At 57.8% G+C, this 19,594-nt stretch overlaps 1 protein-coding gene across 12 annotated transcripts in view; it reads right to left on the reverse strand.

The window, feature by feature from the left end:
- The window catches only part of PCBP3 (poly(rC) binding protein 3), a 66,107-nt gene extending 46,549 nt beyond the window's left edge, over positions 1-19,558 (reverse strand). For 6 of the 12 annotated variants that reach the window (XM_068407668.1, XM_068407667.1, XM_068407663.1 and 3 more), the window contains exons 1-2: positions 5,292-5,367; positions 4,091-4,196 (exon numbers count right to left, since the gene is read on the reverse strand). In XM_068407668.1, the coding sequence (XP_068263769.1) occupies positions 4,091-4,156 (66 nt within the window). In that variant the 5' untranslated portion in view covers positions 4,157-4,196; positions 5,292-5,367. Of the gene's footprint in view, positions 1-4,085; positions 4,197-5,291; positions 5,374-12,217; positions 12,301-17,073; positions 17,176-19,496 lie in introns of those variants that run through there. The other 6 variants (XM_068407670.1, XM_068407671.1, XM_068407672.1 and 3 more) reach the window with 6 other exon arrangements.
- Positions 19,559-19,594: the final 36 nt, after the last annotated feature.

Here is a 19,594-nt window from a genome sequence, read left to right on the forward strand (position 1 = left end):
CCAAGTGCAGTGGAGGGGGTGTGGCATGCTCCGGGTGGACATCGCCAGCTCCCCCCACCGCATGGCCATGCCAGGCTCAAAGGGCATTTCGAAGTGTCCCCCCACAGACACTCACCAAACCTCAGCACAATTCTGGGGATGTTCTGCCCCGTGGAGCAGAGCAAGGCAAGCCACAGCTTCCAGCACCTGACTTTGATGCTGGGGGTCCCTCCTTGCCCCAGCTCTGTGTTTCCCAGGGGACAGCAACTCTGAGCCACCACATCTCAGCCAGCCATGGTCCACAGGCCAAGCAGCTCCTGGCCTTCCCTTGGTAACTGCAGGTACCAGCCCATCAGTGTCACGACACTCCGTTTGTGAAAGAGAAAAGGAATTTTTGGAGGCCAAGACATCCTCTTGTTTTTCCCGTCAAAGTTAAAGCCCACAGGTCACGCTAGTCAGAAGCTGCATTTTTCTGGCAACCTGAGTCTCCACCTGCCAACCCCCTCGGCTGTGCCATCTTGTCATGCCAGCGATATGCCTGTTCATCACCCCTGCCAATGGAAAGCCCCAGGTGACTCTACCTCTGGCATCTGCCCTTGAATTTCAACGATGTTACTTCTGCAAAGCAGCTGTCCCCAACCATCCTATCATCCCAGGGCTCGAGCCCTTCTTATCTAAGGGTAACACCTAAGGCTCCTCAAAGAACCAGCTGAGCTTGGGCTTTGGTGAGAAAGCACAGCTCTGGCCACCTCTGTGCCTTCTCAGCATCACCACCATATCCCGACCCGGCACTCAGCCCGGCTGATGGTTCTCCATTACGGCTGTTCACAGAATCACAGACTGGTTGGGGTTAGAAGGGACCTCTGGAGATCATCTAGTCCAACACCCTGACAAAGCAGGGTCACCCAGGGCACGTTGCATGGAGTCGTGTCCAGGTAGGTTTTGAATATCTCCAGAGGAGACTCCACACCCTCCATGGGCAGCCTGTTCCAGTGCTCTGGCATCCTCAGAGTAAAGAAGTTTTTCTCATTTTCAGATGGAACTTCCCATGTTTCAGTTTGTGCCCGTTGCCCCTTGTCCTGTCACCAGGCACCACTGAGAAGAGTCTGGCCCCATCCTCTTGACACCCACTCGTAAGGTATTTGTAAGCATTGATAAGATCCCCCCTCAGTCTTCTCTTCTCCAGGTTGAGCAGACCCAGCTCCCTCAGCCTCTGCACGGGGACGGGAGGCATCAGGAGCACAGTCCCTATTTCCAGGTCCTTCCCAAGGCCAGACTGTCTCACCCCACCACTATTAAAGACAGAACTACAGCTATAAAATGCCCCAAACGGTGTAGAGAAGTGCAGGGTTTAACCTGAAATCCTCTCTGGCTCAGAGGGTCACACTTCTCCAACCACCAGCCAGAAGATGGGGCATTTTATTCCAACAAATACAAGCCCAAGGGGAAACTTGCCATGCTCAAATGCAAACTACAGACACAGCCAAAAGCACTCAGCTCGCTGCTTTCCCCTCCTGCATTTTGCAATGGCCAATGTGCAAAGGGAGAGAAGAAACCCCCTCACCTTCCAGCCCCACAGCTCCCCCCATCCACAGCTCCCTCATCCTTCCCCAGCGATGCCCAGCTAAATCTGGCTCCCGAATAATCTTCTGAATAATTATATAATAGAGAGGAGGCAGGCGGAGAAATAATTTTAGGCCGCTCTGTCGATAGAAAGCAAGCTGGATTAAAAGATCAGAACAAGCCAATACTTAGATTAAAATGGTTTGTTATTTTCAGCTGCAGAAAAAATCTGTGGCTAAAGCACGGAAGATGTTGAGGGAAGGCGCATCATCTTTCTTTCCTCCAAAAAAGAGCTTTCTATGCATTGGCCAAGGTTTCCAATCTACACTCAGGTTTTGTTTCTCAACGGGTCAAAGAAATATAATTTGCCAGTTCGTATGGTATTGTATCTAAAGACCTGAAAGAAGCGGGGAGGTGCTTCTGGGAGAAGCCCAACAGAGAGCGGGGCAGCTCTCTGCAGGTACCTATATGGTGTCCCCCTGGCCCCCAGCAAGGTCGGTGGCATGGGGTGCCGTGCCGGGCCCCGCTCTGACTGATCGCTTTGGAAAAGCGTGAAGGGGAGGCAGGAAAAAAACCGTCGAGAAAGGGACCCGACGCTGGGTGCCGAGCTCCCTGCAGGGCACCCCGCTCATCAGCCGTGTCCCGGATCGATGCCATTGGCTTTGCTCATTCACCTTCAAGTTCAGATGAAGCAGAAGGGTCAAACTGGGAAATCGTTCGCCACTGGCAGGCACGTCCCCCTCACCACCCCACAGCTTCACTTTGCACCGTGGCCAGATTTTCCCCTTGCTGGCATGGACGCTTCCCACCCGAGCACCTTGCTTGCCCCACAGCGTCTCCAGGCCCCAGAATCAGCAGCAGTTTCCCAGTGCCAAGTGGTCTCCAAAACCAGAGTCCTCTTCCAGCTGTCCCTTGCACCTGTAGTTCTTCTATAAAATAGTCACGGTACTACATGCACAGGATCAGCCCTGAGTTCAAAGGATGAAATCCCATGGGGCAAGAGGTTGAAGACACAGCCTCAAAGGGGGCTTAGCGTTTAAAATGAAAACCACACCTTGCTTTGCATTTTGAGCCACAAGCTGCTGGCTTGGACAGAGCTGGGCGCCAGGCTCCTCTCCTGCCTGAGGATGTGAGAGAGGGGTCAGGGAACAGGCCTGGGAGAAGGGACGGGACGTCAGACAGGGAGCGTGGGAAGGCAGAAAAATTAGGCTGGAGACCTTCCTGGAGGGAGGCGGGGGCTGTGGGATGTCATGATGTTCACCCAAATGATGCTTTAATAACCAGTTCTTGCAGAAAAGTGTCTTCACTAAAGCCAGAGAATAAAACACACTTGCTGGACAGATTTGGGTTACGAACGCTTGTGGGAGGACAGTTTGGGGACTTGGTCCCAGGCTGGACGCTCAGTCCTCCCAGCAAGGCCATGCCCCGGTTTTCCTGGAGCTAACTATGGGGAGCCTTTCCCCTAGGCCTGCCGTGCTCAGGGGGATGCCAGCAAGCGGGGAAGGGGCAGAGGCCTCCCGGTATGCGCTCTCAAGTGCATCCTTCCTTCAGCTCGTGGCCTCCAAGCTACCAGCAGAAAAGCCAAAGCCACCCTCCTCTCCCCCAAAAACCCCTCTATAGATGGATGTGTTTGTAAGAGGCTGCCCATAGCACACAAGAGCAGCAGATGGTGACAGCAAAGACCTCAGATGATGTGCACTCAAGACCAGGCACAACTGGTGCCCACCACAGCGCCAGTGACCTTGGACAAGCCTCCTCGCAGGTTTTTGGGCAAGTTCTACCCTTACTGGGTCACCTGCAGCTCCTCTGAGAAACCCTCCTCACATTTCATCCCCTTACCCAAACCGTACCATCTTGGTGCAGGTATAGGGTTTTGCTGTGGCCGGTCTCTCCCAGGGTTTTAGGTGCAGAAAACAAGGATTTGTGACACGTTTAAAAGGAAAGGGAGAGAAGAGAGGTGGGTTTGTCTGTTGTTACAACGTTTCTGCTTTATGGAGCTCTCTCCTCACTCGGAGACACGTGTCCTCCTCTTCGCTAATGGAAAATGTTGCCCCACCATCCATTTGCGATAGTCAATGTCTGGGACAACACGATGGCCCCAGGCCAAAGCAGATTATTTTAGTAACAAAAGCAGAGTGGCTGATGAAAATGACCCTGTCTATGCACTTCCCAGCTTAGTTCTTTAGCTGGTTTTAATGGACGCCTGTGACCAATGTGGCGGAAAGCAGGCAGCCACATGCAAGGAGGGCAGAGGTGGCAGGACAGGAGACCTGCACGGATGCAGGACCGCACCAGCCCCTTTGCCGAAAGAGGCCCCAGCAGCAAAGCACACCTTTCACAGAAGCCCTGTTAGCAGAATTGCACCGTACAGAGAGCAAAACCCCGTTCCCTTTTGTCCATGGGCCAAGCCGGGTCCCTGCAGTGCAGCAGGGTCTGCGAGCCCAACCACGTCCTCCCTGCAGGCATTTTATAACCTAAGGAAGACCACGGTTCAGCTGCAAAGACCACCCCCAGGATGTGGAAAGGGACTGAGCATGCCTTACCTTACCCTGCAGGCTGGCCTCGAGCTCCAGAGCGATTCCTCAGAGGCTCCGGTTGCACCAGTAAAGGGCATGCTGAGCACGGGGAGGAAACCGGGGGTTGGTGGCACCAGCCTGCAGAGCCAGACACGGCAGAGGTTAGGCACAGAGCAGAGGAAGGACACCCGATGGCTGCTTACTGTCCAGAAAAAGCCAATTTCAGAGAGAAATAAAACATGGTTTGGGGTGTGGGGGAAACAAAATGATCAGGAGCATCACCTCCAGGTTGTTTATGGGGCAGGCAGCAAAGCCCTGTCTATGCTTTTCTCTACATTCAGAGCAGGTTTGGGCAGGTCCTGCCCCAGTACCTACTGACCAAAGGAAGTCATCCAAAGAGCTGGGCTCTTCAGGGGGGTCCCTGGGACACAACCCCAGCAAGACCCCCCAGATGACCCCAGCCCAGCGGTCTGGCTGTGGGAACTGGCCCCATGGTGGGGAGGGGGAGCACAAGCCAAGGGTCATCTTCATCCTGAAATCACACCACCACAGCAATGGAAACCATCCAGCGCGTTTCTGTGACATGGGGGCCGGGTTATTTTTATTGCTTTATTTTGCTGCTGCTCCCAATAAGTTAACTGGGGCATGCATTACCCATCAATAAAATGAATCAAGCAGCCCGAGCCATTAATAAGCTGAGTGCCAGAGGGCAGAAAAACCTCTCCACTGCCCAAAATATTCTTCAGACAAGCTGCAGGCCCCACTAGTCGCTTGGACTTGGTGCTGCTCTCGATGTGCCGGGGCAGCTTGTGTGTTTTAAGGGGAAACCTTCCCCTTCCCAGTGACTCAGCAGCCACCGCTCTCATCCCCAGCGACCTGGGCACGAGGGGCTGCTGCCGCTGCCATGGGAAGGAGCCTGTCGGTGGGACCCCCCAAGGTCCATCATCAGTCCCACCTGCTGCACTAAGATCAGACCAGGTTGCCCAGGGCTTTATCCCTTTGGGGCTTGAAAACCTCCCAGGATGGAGACTGCACAGCCCCTCTCAGCAGCCAGCTGTCCTCAGAATTAATGGTTTTTCCCCATGATACCCAGTATGTCTCTCTGAACAGCAGCCATGTCCTCCCAGGTAGCAACTGCACCCCCAGCTGGTGTCACCAGCAAGCAGGACAGGTCCCAAACCAATTGCCCCCCCAAAAAATTGGAAAGGATGGAAAACCCAAACTGTGACTCACCGTTGGAGGAGAAGCGGGGGCAGGTCGGGGAGGCCGTGGGGCAGAGGGCTGGCGGTCAGCAGCAGAGGCAGAAGGGGAGGACCTGGAAGACAGCATGACATCTCAGCACCCTGGGGTTCCCAGCCAGCCCCTCCACCCAGGAATCCGCAAGAGCATCCTCCAGGCACCGCCGTCATGGCCGTGGGCAACCCAGGGGGCGGGGAAGCGCATGGGTAAAACAGCCCCAAGCAGAGGAATCCTTGGTAATTTTTTAATGCTGATTAGCACAAACTTCTGGTCACTGATTCCAGTATTAAGAAAAAGAAGGAAAAATCCCGACCATGGCACCAGCTTCACCAAAATAGGCGCAAATGAGGAGGCTCAGACAGGGATTCAGGATGCTGGAAGGACAAGGGGTTGCAAGGAAATCCCCGTCCTCCTCCCCAGCACCGGTGCAGACACAAGCCCCTCCATCCCAGCCCCACGGGCTCATCCTGCCTCCCCGCTGCCCACGCCGGTGCAGAGCAGTGACCCACAGCAGCACAGCCCGCGAATTCACGAGGAAAGAAACTTTTATTTGTCTTTCAGGTTTGAGTTTACCCCAAGCCAAGGCTTAGCATTCAGGAAACGCATCGTCAAAGAATTTGTCAGCGGTTTTCTTAATCAAATATTGGTCCGTCTCCCAGCAGCTCTGCTTCTTGTTATGTTACAACCCTTCCGCCCTCACACTACCACACTGCACGGTAAGTTCCCAATCACAACCCTGTGGTCTTGCGCCGTGCACCACGCGCACACCCATGCACAGAAACTCCTGCTTCCAGCCCAGCTTTTTCCTCTAAAGGTTTGGTGCAGATAGAATTGTAAGCCAGTCTCAAAACCTGCTATTTCTATGTCTTGCAGCTCCCCCGAGATGCACAGGAGCGGGTCTAGCCACCTAACTCGTGTTCTCTGCGATTAAGGTGCAGGTCACCTCCAGGTATGGACATACCTGCGCCTCCCAGAGGACGGGTGCCGTGCTGGGGGGCAAACCTCAGTTCCAGCACAGGTATGAGTGCACCTCAAGTCATCCAAAAGCTGCCTCCAAGCAGAAATCTCACCACTGCAAAGCACGTCTTGACCACGGCTGCTTTAAGCATCCCCCAGCACCTCCTGTGGGGCTGTTTCCAGAAGACCTCTGCCAGGCACAGCCATCCAGAGGCACCACCATGGCCAGAGATGCACTGGCTGTGACAGCTGCCTGTGTCCCCACATCACACAGCCAAGGTATCTTGCTCATCAGTGACCAGTGCAAGGCAGTCAGGAGTTGTCTTAAAAGGCAGCATCACAAGCTTATGGACAAGCAACGTTTTGGTCTGCTGGTAGACTATCATCCTCGCCATCATCTCCCAAATCCTCTCTCCAGCACAGCTAAAGCCCCTGCACCTTGTGTCCGCTCTGGCAGTACAAGCAGCGTGGTCAGTTCATTTTTTTTTCCTAGTTGTTTCTCTCCAGTGAAACACGCATTGGTGCTTGAGAAAGACACCAGCAAGCTTATCACACCAAAATCTTTCTATCTCCTGATCCACGGCAGTGGAGAGCACAGTTCCATCCCTTCATGGCCAGCTCACCTGCTAGCTTTCGTGGTCTAGGTCCCATTAGCAAATTTGGTCAGCAACGTTCACGAGGGGTCACCCAGGATGCCGAAGGAGTCGCTTGTGAACAGCAGAGTGGCAGAGGTGTCCAGAACTCAGCAAAATCACACCTATTGCTCCCAGACAAAAGCACCTGAGGATGCAATTAATTCCAATGCACTAATGTGGCCAGTCTCCCCAAAAGTCAGCTTTTGTAGACTATGATATTTCAACATCCTTAACTCACCCCAGAGAGGCACCAAGGCCCCCTGAGCAGCATAGACCCCATGTAGGACAGCACTTCCCAGGGGGTCAGCAGCACCCTCAGCTTGACATCACCCCAAGGTGTTAGAAGACTCCGCCACCTTGTTCCAGTGGGCTCAAAATTTCACATTTCTTCTTAAGTGGGTAAGAAGGAATCACGGGTATGTGGCCAAACATCCTCTGAAGAGGTTTTGACCACGTGGCATCAATAGGATGCAAAGGTGAACGAACTGTGTGTTGCTCCCCGCTCTTACCCAGCCTCGGAGGTGAGCTGCTAGATACTTACACACATGAGCTGGTCCTGTCCCCAGTCCTGTGAGGCTGTGACAACTCCCCTCCTTTTGCTCAGGCTGAGCAAGCTGGTGAGCACTGCTTTTGAAGACATCGGCAGTCATCCAAAGTGGCACCTAGGCACGGGGGTTGCCCCTGGCACTGTCTCAGTGGCTATCCAGAGCACCCCAGCTCACACGCTGCTCTGCTGCCCAGCCCAACCCAGCAGATCATGCCAGGAACCATTTTTAAGGGGGTCTCAAAGCAAGGCATGCTCAGGCAAACCCAGATTTTCAGCAGCCTTGTCCACAGAATGTCTCCATCTCTGCACCTACTCTGGGCTGGAGATGCAGAAGCAGCCCCCTCAGGACCCTGACACGCTGCCCTATCCCACCATCCCAAATACCAGCAGGTCTCCCCATATCCCCTACTACATATCCCCCCGCCCCCCCCGCAAATTAAAAAAATTCAAGCTCTTTGGGAAAACGCGCCATGTGGCTGGTGAGGGATGCACTGGATGGGGATGTTCTCCCACCATATTACCATATCCCTGAGTTATGGGGCGCCTTATAGACAGGAACCTGAGCAACACGGCTCCGTCCGCATTGCTTCCCCAGGCACCCTTCGTGTCAGAGGGGACCCAGACGGGGTGCAGCAGCCCCTGCGCCGCTGGGACTCGCTTTATTCTGCTGCTTGGGGTTTTCGGTGCCACCGCTCATAGCGCAGGGGAGAGAACAATCCTCCCCTGACCTGTGTTCCCATCATCCGCCTTCCTGGGTGTTTTACGCAGACAGAGGCAACGATTTTAATGTCCCAGTGAACAAGCTGTCGGGACGCATCAGCCTCAAAGGACAAGCGATGGCTTCTCCTCCGAGGCGCTGCCCGGGCAAGGAAAACCGATTCCAGCTCTGCACACGCACACGTCATGCGTGTGCCACCGGTGCCTGTTATTTTCCAGCCTTTTTAACAAAACATCCCCAAAAACCCTACTCCTCAAGAGGGGGAGGTGGTGAGGCCGAGCTGGGGTGGCCGTAGGTGAGCACAGCCACCGGGGAAGGCAGAACGGGCAGGTCCACAGGCAGAAACCAGAATGATGTGATGGGACCTGAGCGCTCTGAAGCCGTCAAAGAGTCTGGGCAGAGACGAGCTGAGAAAAGCCGTGAGCGGAGCTGACATCTGCCCCTTGGGCAGGTACCTAATGAGCGGAGACATTGTCCATTTGGGGAGACGAGGTAAAGTTAAAAGATTTCTGAGCTGACACCTGGCAGCCTCCAACAATATTCCTGGCGAAACAGCAAGGGAAGGAGAATGGAGTCAGGGGGCACGGGGGCGTGAACGTGGCCCCCTTCCCCCGGCCCTGCAGCTGTAAGTGAGTGGGATGGGGATGGTGCTGGCATCTCAGCATCTCATCTCCACTGCCCGGAGCTCCCCTCTTTGTGATTTTCTGACACATTAGAAGAGAAACCGGTGCTTTCTGAGAGCTGTCCTACTGGGAGCATCCCCAGGAGGGGGTCCAGAGGGGTCTGACATGGTCCCATGCTTGCCAAAAAGGCAGCAGCATGGTGGGAGCATGTTCCTGGGTCCAGCAGCACTCCAGACCTGCTCTCAGCCAGGACCCAGGCATGGGCAAAGGCTCCCATGTCCCCTGGTCCCCACAGCGTGGGAGCAGGACGGCACTCGGTGAAGCCCCAGCCCCTGGCATCATCCAGCAGCCCCCCACCACTGCTTCCACAAACCTAGTTCAGTCAGTCCCTATAAATCCAGCCTCCCTAAGCCCATTTGTCATCTGCTCTTCCTTAACTCACCTACAGCCTCTTCGCTACCCACCACCTTCAAACGGCGCCTGGTGACAAGACAGGAGCGACGGAGCGGGAGAGGGGAGAGACCCATATCACCTCCATCACCTCCCAGTTTTCCCCTCCAGAAAATCTGGCTCTGAAAGTGCTTGTGAGCCAGCAAACCTCCCTCCATTTATCCCCAAAGCCCTGACAGGCATGTCGTGGGTCCAGCTGGGAAAGCCTGCACTGAGATGCTTTCCTCCCCACCCACCTGCTTGCTTTCCCAAAGGCCAAGGGGGTTTTACAGGGCAATTATCTCCTCAAGACCATCCTGGGTGGAAGGGGAGGTCCTTGAGCATCCTCAAGGCTTTCTACCAGCCAAAGAAAACTTTAAAAACCTCCCATTGCTCTGCACAGTTTTCATTAGCTCCATCGACAAATGCCCTCAGGTCTAAATCACATCGCAAGCAGGATTTGCACCTGGACAGCTGCAGGGTTTTTTTGGGCTCCTTTCTGACAGATATAGCCAGAAATGCCCAACCTGGGGGTGCAAACCCAGGGGTTGCTTTGCCTGGGATGCCTGGGAGCAGGGACAGCAGCTGGGCTCCGGCTTCTCCTCCCAGGCACCCGCTGACCTGCCGGGCTCGAGCAGATGGAGCAGCTGCAAATCCCCCCATAAGCCAGGGAAGGGGACTAATCTCCTCGAGGACAAATCAGTTGGTGAGGGGGGGGGAAGCTCGGCATTTCACCTTTTCCTCCCTCTTCGGCAAATGCCAGCAGCATCTGACATGCCCAGAGGGACACCAGCATCCCCGAGGGCAGAGGAGGCAGCACCAGGGCTTGGGTACCTGGTAGAGACCTGGTTTTGGGACAAGCAGATATTTCATTTAGGTCACAGCAAGCTAAGCCATAAGTGCCCTACCCAGGGAAACAAGGGGTCTCCCTGAGGAAAACCACATCTGGTGAGTTTTTAAAACTTCCCGAGCGCTCCCTGGCCACGAAGGGCTGAGACTTCACTGCACGCGAGAAGTCCTTAGTGGACTTAGGGAGCCTTCGGAACAGCCACCAGGATGAGATGGACCTCTGCTGTGGAACGCCTGGTCCTTCCTCACCTTCAAGGAAGGACAGGGATTAGGTCCATTGCAGTGGGCTAGTCTGGGTCCTCAGTGTGGGATCTGAAGAGCCAAACATGCTGACGCTCTCTCCAAAACCTAGACATCACTGAAAGGATTCTGAGTGATGTAACCAGATGGTGTCAAAGCATCCGAGCCGGAGTCAAGCCCCAGCAGCAGATGCCACCAGCAGCTCCCTGGGACATCACCCATGGCCAAGCCCACCCCGTGCCTTTCAGAAGGGTGTTTCTGCCCAAAAGACTCAGAGTAGAGGTGAGCCCAAGAAGACCCCAGGGTCTACTCCTGTGTGCTGGCAAGGGAGAAATGTCTTGCCAGATATTGTCAAGCTCTACCCACAAAACTCTGGCCTGTTTTCTAGCCACAGCGGGGAGAACTGTCAATGACAGCCACGTTAGCTCTCACAAATGTTTGAAAGGAGGAGGCTGCAACCCAGGGCAAGGATGGAGACCATACAGGCTGTGACGTGTGGCATCTGGGCACAGTTTGCACCCTAGTCCTCTGATGGAGGAGCATGGATGGCTAGCAGAGCTCGGTGAAGCCCTGGCTGAGGTGTAACACACATCAGCATGGCACATCATCATCTGCCACTTGCCTGGGGAGACAGAGCCCCGGCGCAGAGCCCGCATGCAAGGAAATGTCCCGGGAGAGAGAGGGTGACCTATTAGCATGTGGCTCTGGGGACCACATCCACCCAAGCTGTGCAGCAAAACCAGGCAACTTCAGGTCCCTCACTCATCTGTCCCCTGGAGGGGTAACACATTTTCCAGGTGGGAAAACTGAGTCACTGAGGTGTCCAGACCAGTGAGGTGCCTGAAGAGTTTCCCCTAGGTGGATTTTTCAGCAGATACTAAAACCCCAATGATGCTACAGGGCTGCTTCTCTGCACCTCGCCATGCACTCACCGTCCTCCCCGTCACAGCCTCCTGTGTCCTGCAAGATCCCTCACCCTGCACAAGCTTAGGGAACCCACCCTGAGCATCCCTGAGGCATCCTCCTGCCCTGACACAAAGCATCCGACATAGCCAGATCGGGACAATCTCCCCCAAAGCGATGAGACATCAGAAACATACAGATTTTGCCCGCTGGCTTTGGACTTTGCGTTTTCTTGAGCTTCCAGGTGCATTTCATGGAGCAGCCATGGACAACCACAGCGGAGAGGCTCGCCTGCCCCGCGGAGCTGCACCATCACAGGGAAGGGCTTTGTTTCACAGACACCCTGTGGTCTCCTCTACAGCTCCCCAAAACATCGCCTTCATGTTATCAGTCAAATAAAAGCCTTTAAATAGTGAATCGTTTCCGTATTTGAAGGAAGACCAGAGACACGGAGCGACTCAGGCTGTGAGCATCTCTGGAGGTCTCTGGTCCAGCTCCTGCCCTGAGCAGCATCACTCCAGAGCCAAATCAGGCTGCTTGGCATGACATAATTTCACCCTGAAACCTCAAAACTTTTTCCGAGCCCTCTGTTTTTCACCTACGCACCGGAAGGGGCTCTGCTGTGGGCTTTCCCAAAACACCCAAAAGGGAGGAGAGGTTCCCTTCAGGCAAAGAAACCTGGATGCCCTCACCCACTGCCATCACCAAAAGTCCTCATTTTTGATCATTTCAGGAGCACAATGGGCCGAGTGGGTTCTGCACTGCCTTCGGGCTGACTGGGCTTGAAACCCAGCGGTGGCCCACAGCGGGGACCTCATCATAGATCCTCCAGCTTCCTAACATCACCTCGTAAGAGGGGATGGAGCAGCCACACACCACCACTCCACAGCACGGAGCTGATCTGGCCTGGCCTCCCCACCAGCCGGCAGGACCTGTGCTGGGGAAGGACCTGCCACCGTCATGCCTGGAGTCCCCTGTGCAGCCCCAGACCTGCGGCAGGGCCGTTCCTGCCTCCTTACCTCTGGGGCCGGTCCCCTGCGCAGCGCGACTTGGAGGCACATCTGGCGGCGTTGGGAAGGTGACGGTGCAGGCGGCTCTTGCCCTGCGGACAAAAGGGATGAGAATCAGGCTGTGTCGGGGTGAAAGCATCCTCCAAACGTGCCCCGACGCAACCCAGGCACTCAGCTACCCAGCAGCAAACCCCCCACACCCCCAAAATCCTTGTGAGGGTGATGGAGCAAAAATGTCACAACCAGAGACATGCAAGGGGGGGGACCTGCAGGCACAGAGCCCATGTCATGGGGTGTTTGCACAAGGGGGAAGGTTTAAAGGTCTCAAGGTCTCAAGAGCTCAAGGCAGAGACCCCCAGCAGCAGTCAGCTGTGGGTCAGTGTGTCCGTGAGTCCTCTGCTCGTGCCATGTTCCCTACGAATATGTTTGGGGAAGCTCCAAACCACGGGTGGAGAAAAGCTGCACATTGCAGAGGAGAAACCCCTCACAAATGGCAGCTCAGCCACTAACACCGGGAACAGGAACCTAATGAAGTTCAAAGGAACCTCATGAAGTTCAACAAGGGAAAGCGTAGGGTCCTGCACCTAGGGAGGAATAACCCCAGGCACCAGTACAGGCTGGGGGCTGACCTGATGGAAAGCAGCTCTGCAGAGAAGGACCTGGGAGTTCTGGTGGACAACAAGTTCCCCATGAGCCAACAATGTGCCCTTGGGGCCAAGAAGGCCAATGGTGTCCTGGGGTGCATTAGGAGGAGCGTGGCAGCAGGTCGAGGGAGGTTCTCCTCCCCCTCTACACTGCCCTAGTGAGGCCACACCTGGAGTAACTGTGTCCAGCTCTGGGCCCCCCACTTCAAGAAAGACCAGGAACTACTGGAGAGAGTCTAGTGGAGAGCTACAAAGATGATCAGAGGACTGGAGCATCTCTCTTACGAGGAGAGGCTGAGGGAGCTGGGTCTGTTCAGCCTGGAGAAGGGAAGACTGAGGGGGATCTTATCAATGCTTACAAATACCTGAGGGGCAGGTGTCAAGGGGATGGGGCCAGACTCTTCTCAGTGGTGACCAGTGATAGGACAAGGGGCAATGGTCACAAACTGAAACATGGGGAGTTCTGTCTCAATATGAGGAAAAACTTCTTTCCTTTGAGGGTGCCAGAGCACTGGAACAGGCTGCCCAGGGAGGGTGTGGAGTCTCCTTCTCTGGAGATATTCAAAACCTGCCTGGACACGACCCTGTGCAACGTGCTCTGGGTGACGCTGCTTTGGCAGAGGGTTGGACTGGATGATCTCCAGAGGTCCCTTCCAACCCCAACCAGTCTGTGATTCTGTGAATAAGCAGAGCATTTGCTCCCTGCTCTTGCAGCAGCACGTATGCTTATGTTCCCAAACGCGTCACTTCAGTTATTATCGTTCAGTGGCTTTTAAGAAAAGTCCCTGCTCCCTTCGCATCCTGAGCCGGGCGCAGGCAGGCTGTGCTGGCACCGCAGGCAGCACCATGCTCACCCCGTGCCCACCACAGCATGTCCCCATCCCAGGGACACCCACACGGGTGCTTCAGCATCACCCAGCACCCACACCGGAGAGGCCACCACCGCAGTTCCCTAAGAACAAACGCGTTCCTAGCACTGCTTTTCCCAAACACCCGGGGCCAGCAGACCCGGGCCCTCCAAGGCACTTGGATTTTCAGGAAACCATCACCTTGTGCTGGGAAAGGCTGGCTAAGAGGGTTTATTCCTTGGTGGCAAGGATGCCTGAGTCATCCTCCAGCCCATGCCCTTGAAACCAATCCAGAAAAGCTTTTACCCAAAGCAGGCAGGCAATAGGATACCAGAACAGGAGCTCCAGGATTAACCCCTTCCTGGGAGAAGCCGGCTGGTTGCCCTCGCACACAGACCCTCTTTCTCCTCCTCCAGTCAACACTGGGTTTCCCCACCACATGCACCCACCAGGCTGCTGGACACGATGCCAACACTCCCCTGGCAAGGCTGGGGTGGCACACGCCACGAGACCCTGGTGATGGGCTGCTGACGGACCAGAGAGGGCTGGAAACACATTCCCCCACCTGCCCCCAGCTGAGGAATGGCATTTCTCTTCTGTGTGTCTCTGCCCAAACAGGCCAGAGTTTGGGGATCAGCAAAGGGAAGAAGCAACTGAAAAAAATAAGGTGGAAAATTCAAAGCGCTTCGTTTTGCCATTTCCAGAGGCAAGCGTTTGGGTTTTGCACTCTGAGTACTTGCTTCGTTTAGGAAGTCACCAACCGTCCATAGCTCCTGTAAAGGGCTCCCCATCAATCGGAGCACTGGGTCTCGGTGGGCTTCCCCCAAAATAGGGGGAACCTGCCTGCTGGAAAATCCCATATTCCCTCCTCGAGAGAAAACAGCCTCTTGGGGACACTCAAAGGAGGAACTTTCTGTGTTAAAAAGAGTTTTTCTTCTTCTGGTTTCCCCAGAGACAACCACAGAGGTGCCAGCACCAGTTTGCCTGCCAACTTGATTAAATGCAGACCTATTTCTGCAGCGTGGAAAGGCGAGAGCCTCAACCTGGGGCCGTGCCAGTGCGCACGGGCATCGCTGCACCAGGACGGGGTGGGAAGTTGAAGGATGCTCCCATCCCTGCCCCAGTGCTGGGAGCAAAGGGTCTACCCTGGGGACACGAATGCTGTCCCCCAGCCTGGCACGAGTCTCCAGCATGAGACGCTGCCATGAGCGCTGGCAGCAGCTGCCTGAACTGTGCCCCTTTCCCACAGGGCAGCCCTGCAGCAACCAGGGGGGGTCTGGGGATATTTGATCCCCCTCCTCAGGCTCTGCCCCATAGGAGGGACACCATGCATGCAGGGGTGGCTGCAGCACCGCAGCCTCGCCACGCAGGCATGTCGATCGGCTGGGAGGGAAACAGCTCCAGCCCTGAAACAAGCCCATGCTCTGTTGGGGCCACGGAAAAGAGAAGGGAAAGAAGCCAGGGGTTGTATTTGTACCCGCTAACCTGGGCTGGAGCCTCCTGACGCAGCCGCACGGACCAGGGGTTCACATCACTCAGCCCACCCCAGCGGTGCCTGGCAGCGGTTTCAGCACCTGAATTTCATGGCAGAGCTACACCTCCTCAGCCATCATTTAAAGCAAGCTCAGAGAGGGGTTTCCCTTTCTCATCCTCCCAGAGGCCGCTATGGAAATGCTCCTAGGAAGCACGGAATAGGTCCCAGACGTTTTGGGTGCCTTGTTCACCTCCAACGGGGCTCTCCACGCATCCCCAGGCTACTGGCTTACAGACAGAGCCGGTCTGCACTAGGTGCTGCTATCCATCCCCTCTGCCCTCAGGAACCCCTGTCCACCTCTCAGCCCCCCCAAAACACTGGCACAGAGCAGTGTCCAGTGCATCCCCCACCCAGACCACCCACTCCCTTGCTACCGCATCCCTCAGGATGTGCAAACGCTCTCTCCTATCGCAAGGACAGAGAGTGTGCACCGTCCACGGCTGCAGGCCTGGAAAGCTTGGGTCGCCTGAACCCACAGCACCCGGCTTCGCCCCACACCCCCAGCACCGTGGGAACCCCTGGGGCATCACGGCCCAGAGCTGCCCCATCTGCCCCGGGGCTCGCCGTGCTGCAAGCCGGTTGGGGACGCCCTGCGGCACGGGGCTCTGCGCCATTCCCGGGGGGCCATGCAGCATCCGCACCGGGGTGGGGACGCTCTGCAGCGCAGCAGCCGCTGGCAGATGCTGCACAGCGCTGCGGGGAGGGTGGCACGGGCCCCCCGCTCCCCACGATGAGTCAAGCAAGGCCTCACCCAGCCCCTGGGGTGATTCAACAGGAGGAGCTGGGCAATAAATGCTGCCCGCTGCCCCAGAGGCGATACCCAAATAAATCTACCCCTCTCAACCCAGCTCCATGGGATGGGGGGTGATGGCTCCAGTGGGGAGCGGGGAGCAACCCCAGCACAAAGCACCCTGTGCTTCCCTGGGGCACGTGCTGATGAACCAGCCTAATTTTGGAGGAAGGACAGAAAGGTCCCGGCTGGGTAAATGGCCTCCCAGGAGATGATTTGCCACGGTGGAAGCTTGAAGGTCTGTGCTCCAGAAACAAGGCCTGGGCCCCCCCCTTCCTCCCTCTGGCACTGATGCTGGGGCTGCACCCGCCCCGGCTGGGTGCACTGATGAGCTGCTTGGTGACCGGCACACCTGGAGCCACGGCTCAGAAACGACCACCGGACCGACAGCAGCGGGACCCCGTGGGGTACTTGCCACCACCCGAAAGCCAGTGGCCAGGGCTTGCCTGTGCAGCACCCCTGCCATCACCCGTCCCCACGCACACGTCTCCCTGCAGCGGCGGGCGGGGGGCTTGGCAAGCCACCTCCCTTGCAGTCCCCCACTTGCGGGCCAGGGCCACGGGGACAGCACTTTGGGGCTTGTTTCGGCAGAGGCCAGACCTCGCCGAGCCAAGCTGCATCCCGGGCTGCGAGTCAGGGACGGAAAACTCTCAGCGGCGTCGCAGAGACGCACGCTCGGGGAGGTGGCAGGGCGTGGGAGGAGCCCCTCGGGATGGGGACAGGGGGGACCCACCGCTCTGCGGAGCCACACGGGCTTTGAAGGGTGCTCGCCTCCCGCTCCCGGGGTGCTTCCTGGAGTGATGCCGCACCGGGAGCCCCCTCCCCGTCGCAGGGGCTGCTTCCCCCACCCCACCACCACCCCCAAGACCCTCACCCGGGTCCCCGCGTGGGGGACCCGCCACCCCCGTGCCCGGGGCGGACCCGGGCCAGGGCAGCGTGCGGCCGCCCGGTGCGGGGCAGCCCCTCCGGCACCGGGAGCTCCGTCCCGGGCCCCCCCCCGAGCCCGCCCCCGCCCAGCAAACAACGCCCCAGAGAAGGCAAAGTCCTACCTGCCCCGGGACGGACGGAGGGTCGGACGGAGCGACGGGCTGTGCAGAGCGGGCAGGGGCCGGGCAGGGGCCGGGCAGGGCTGCAGGAGAGGAGCGTCGGAGCTGGGGGTCGGAAGGACGCGGAGGGGCTCGCTCCCAGGGAGGCGGCAGCCGAGCCGGTGAGCCCTGCCCGCCCCGCCCGGCCCCTCCAGCCCTGCCCGGCCCCCCAGGCTCTTCCCGCCCCCCCGCCGCCCCGCCCCAGTCCCTGCCCCTGCCCCTGCCCCTTACCTCACTCTCCCTCTGCCCCTGACAGGTCCCAGCTCCTGCCCCTGCCCCTGCCCCAGCCCCAGTCCATACCCCTGCCCCTACTCCTCCTCCTGGCCCTGCTCCTCCCCTGCCTCTGACCAGTCCGAGCTCGTGTTCCTGCCTTGCCCCTGCCCCATCTCTTCCCTGCCCAAGCCCCACTTCTTGCCCCTGCCCTTAAGCCTACCCCAGCTGCTCTCCTACCCCAGCCATTGCCCCTGACAGGTCCCAGCCTGAGCCCCAGCCCCTGCTCCAGCCCCTGCTCCTGCTCCAGCCCCAGCCCCTACCCCTACCCCTACTCCTACTCCTACTCCTGTCCCTCACCCTGCCCCTGCAGCTGGCACTGCCCCTACCCAAACCCTTGCCCCTGTCCCCTTCACAGCCCCTGACCTTCCTCTGTCTCTGCCCTTCCCTGCCCTGGTCCCTGCCCTGCCCAGCCCCTGTCTTGCCCCAGCCCTAGTTCCTGCCCCTTCCCTTCTCTGCCCCTGCCCCTGCCTTTGCCCCTTTCCTCCTTCAGTCTCTGCCCCTGCCCTGCCCCAGCCCCTGACCCTGATCAAGCCCACGCCCATGTCTCAAACCCTGCTCAAGCCCCCTACCTCTTCCCCAGCCCTTGACACTGGCCCTACCCCAGCCCCTGACCCTGCCCCTGACCGTGCCCCAGCCCCATCCTTCATGCTGAAGCCAAGTCCCAGCGCCAGACCCAAGCCCCAGCAGCCAGGCACCAGGGAATGCCAGCCCTCAGGCCTGGGGGGTTGCCCCCGCCCCTGGCATGAGCCGTCTGATGGGAGGATGGGGTGCCCTGTGCCCCCAGCACCCTGCCCTCTCTGCACAAACACATCTGCCAGCCCCGCCCCTGCACCCCAGGGTGCTATCCCAGGCTGAGTGGAGTCCGGCCAGCCAGCGAATGGGGCTAGCAGCAGCAGCATGACTTCGCCAAGCGACACACACTGGGGTGGGTGGGTGGCCATCCCAGGTGACACTGCTCAGGGTGACACTGATCAGGCTCACCACTGCCTCCAGGGTGCTGGCATTGCTCGGGTGCACAGCATCACCCCGGACCCACACCCTGGGGTGCTCCTGCGCCCTGGTCCTGCTGCACATAAGCAAGGGACCCAACCCTGCCACCATCCTGGCAACAGGGATGGAGAGACAGGTCCCACCAAGGGCTGTGCCCCAGCCCGGGGGAGGTACAAGGTGGGCACGGGGAGCCTGCGGACACGTCTGCTGGGGTCTTGCCATCCTCCCCAGGCCCAGCGCCTGCCTGGGAGGTGACACAAGCCGGCTTCTTCTGAAGCACCAAATCTGCCCTGGTGTCCTGGTGTCCTCCTCAGGGAGGAAACTGTTTTGGGGAGTAAAACGTGCTGTCACTAAAGGACCTGGAACGTCCTCCCAGTAAATAACACACCCTGGCTCTATCCGTTTGGCTGAGAAAAGGGGGAGAAAAACCCAAGTGAAGTAACTGCCGCAGCGGTTCGGCAGTGAGCATCTTCGCATGGGTGTTGAGGGGCTCAATGGGACAGGAGGTCCCTGGGTGGGAAGACCCCAGGCTGGGGTGCAGCTGCCTGGACCCCTCACAGCCCTGGGCAGGAGGGTGTGACGATCTGGAGACATCTGGGATCCCGCTGCCGCACTTCCAGGCGGGAACATATAAATATTTCAGCGGAGTAGCCGAGCCCTGTCAGGTTGCATTTGCTTCTGGTAGGGTAAGTGCTGGGAGAGGGGGAGGAAAAGGGGGAGGAGAAGATGCTCTCAGAAGATGCATCATCTCCCGGGAGATGAGGGGGCATCAGCCCCGGCGCCCGATCCTCGAGGGTCTCCACCTCCGCTTAAGTTTGCTTCGAAGGATGCTCTTGCCTCTGGGACCGATGCAGTCCCGCCTTGTCCTGATGTTTGGGTCTCACCCTATAAGGGATGTGTCGGGGGCAGAGGGGCTTCGGCAATTTTGCTCTGAGCCCGGTAGGCAGCGGCACGTCCAGGACCCTCCGGGACGCGGCACAGCCCAGGCTGTAACAAATCCCCCCCCCCCCCCCCCCCCCCTAAAAAATGGGGGCCAGAAAGAAATCCAAGCAGCTACAGGCAGGGGAGACGCTAAATCACTGGGGGGGTGGGGTGGGAGGTGGATTTCCCCGTCTCGTACTCACAACCACACGCTGCCAGCGAAGCTCTGCCCCGGGGGTGGCCCAGCTCCTCCTCCTCCTCCTCCTCTTCCTCTGCCTCCTCCTCCCCTTCCTGCTCCCCG

Source organism: Nyctibius grandis, chromosome 9 (genome assembly GCF_013368605.1).
Source record: "Nyctibius grandis isolate bNycGra1 chromosome 9, bNycGra1.pri, whole genome shotgun sequence".
NCBI lineage: Eukaryota > Metazoa > Chordata > Aves > Nyctibiiformes > Nyctibiidae > Nyctibius > Nyctibius grandis.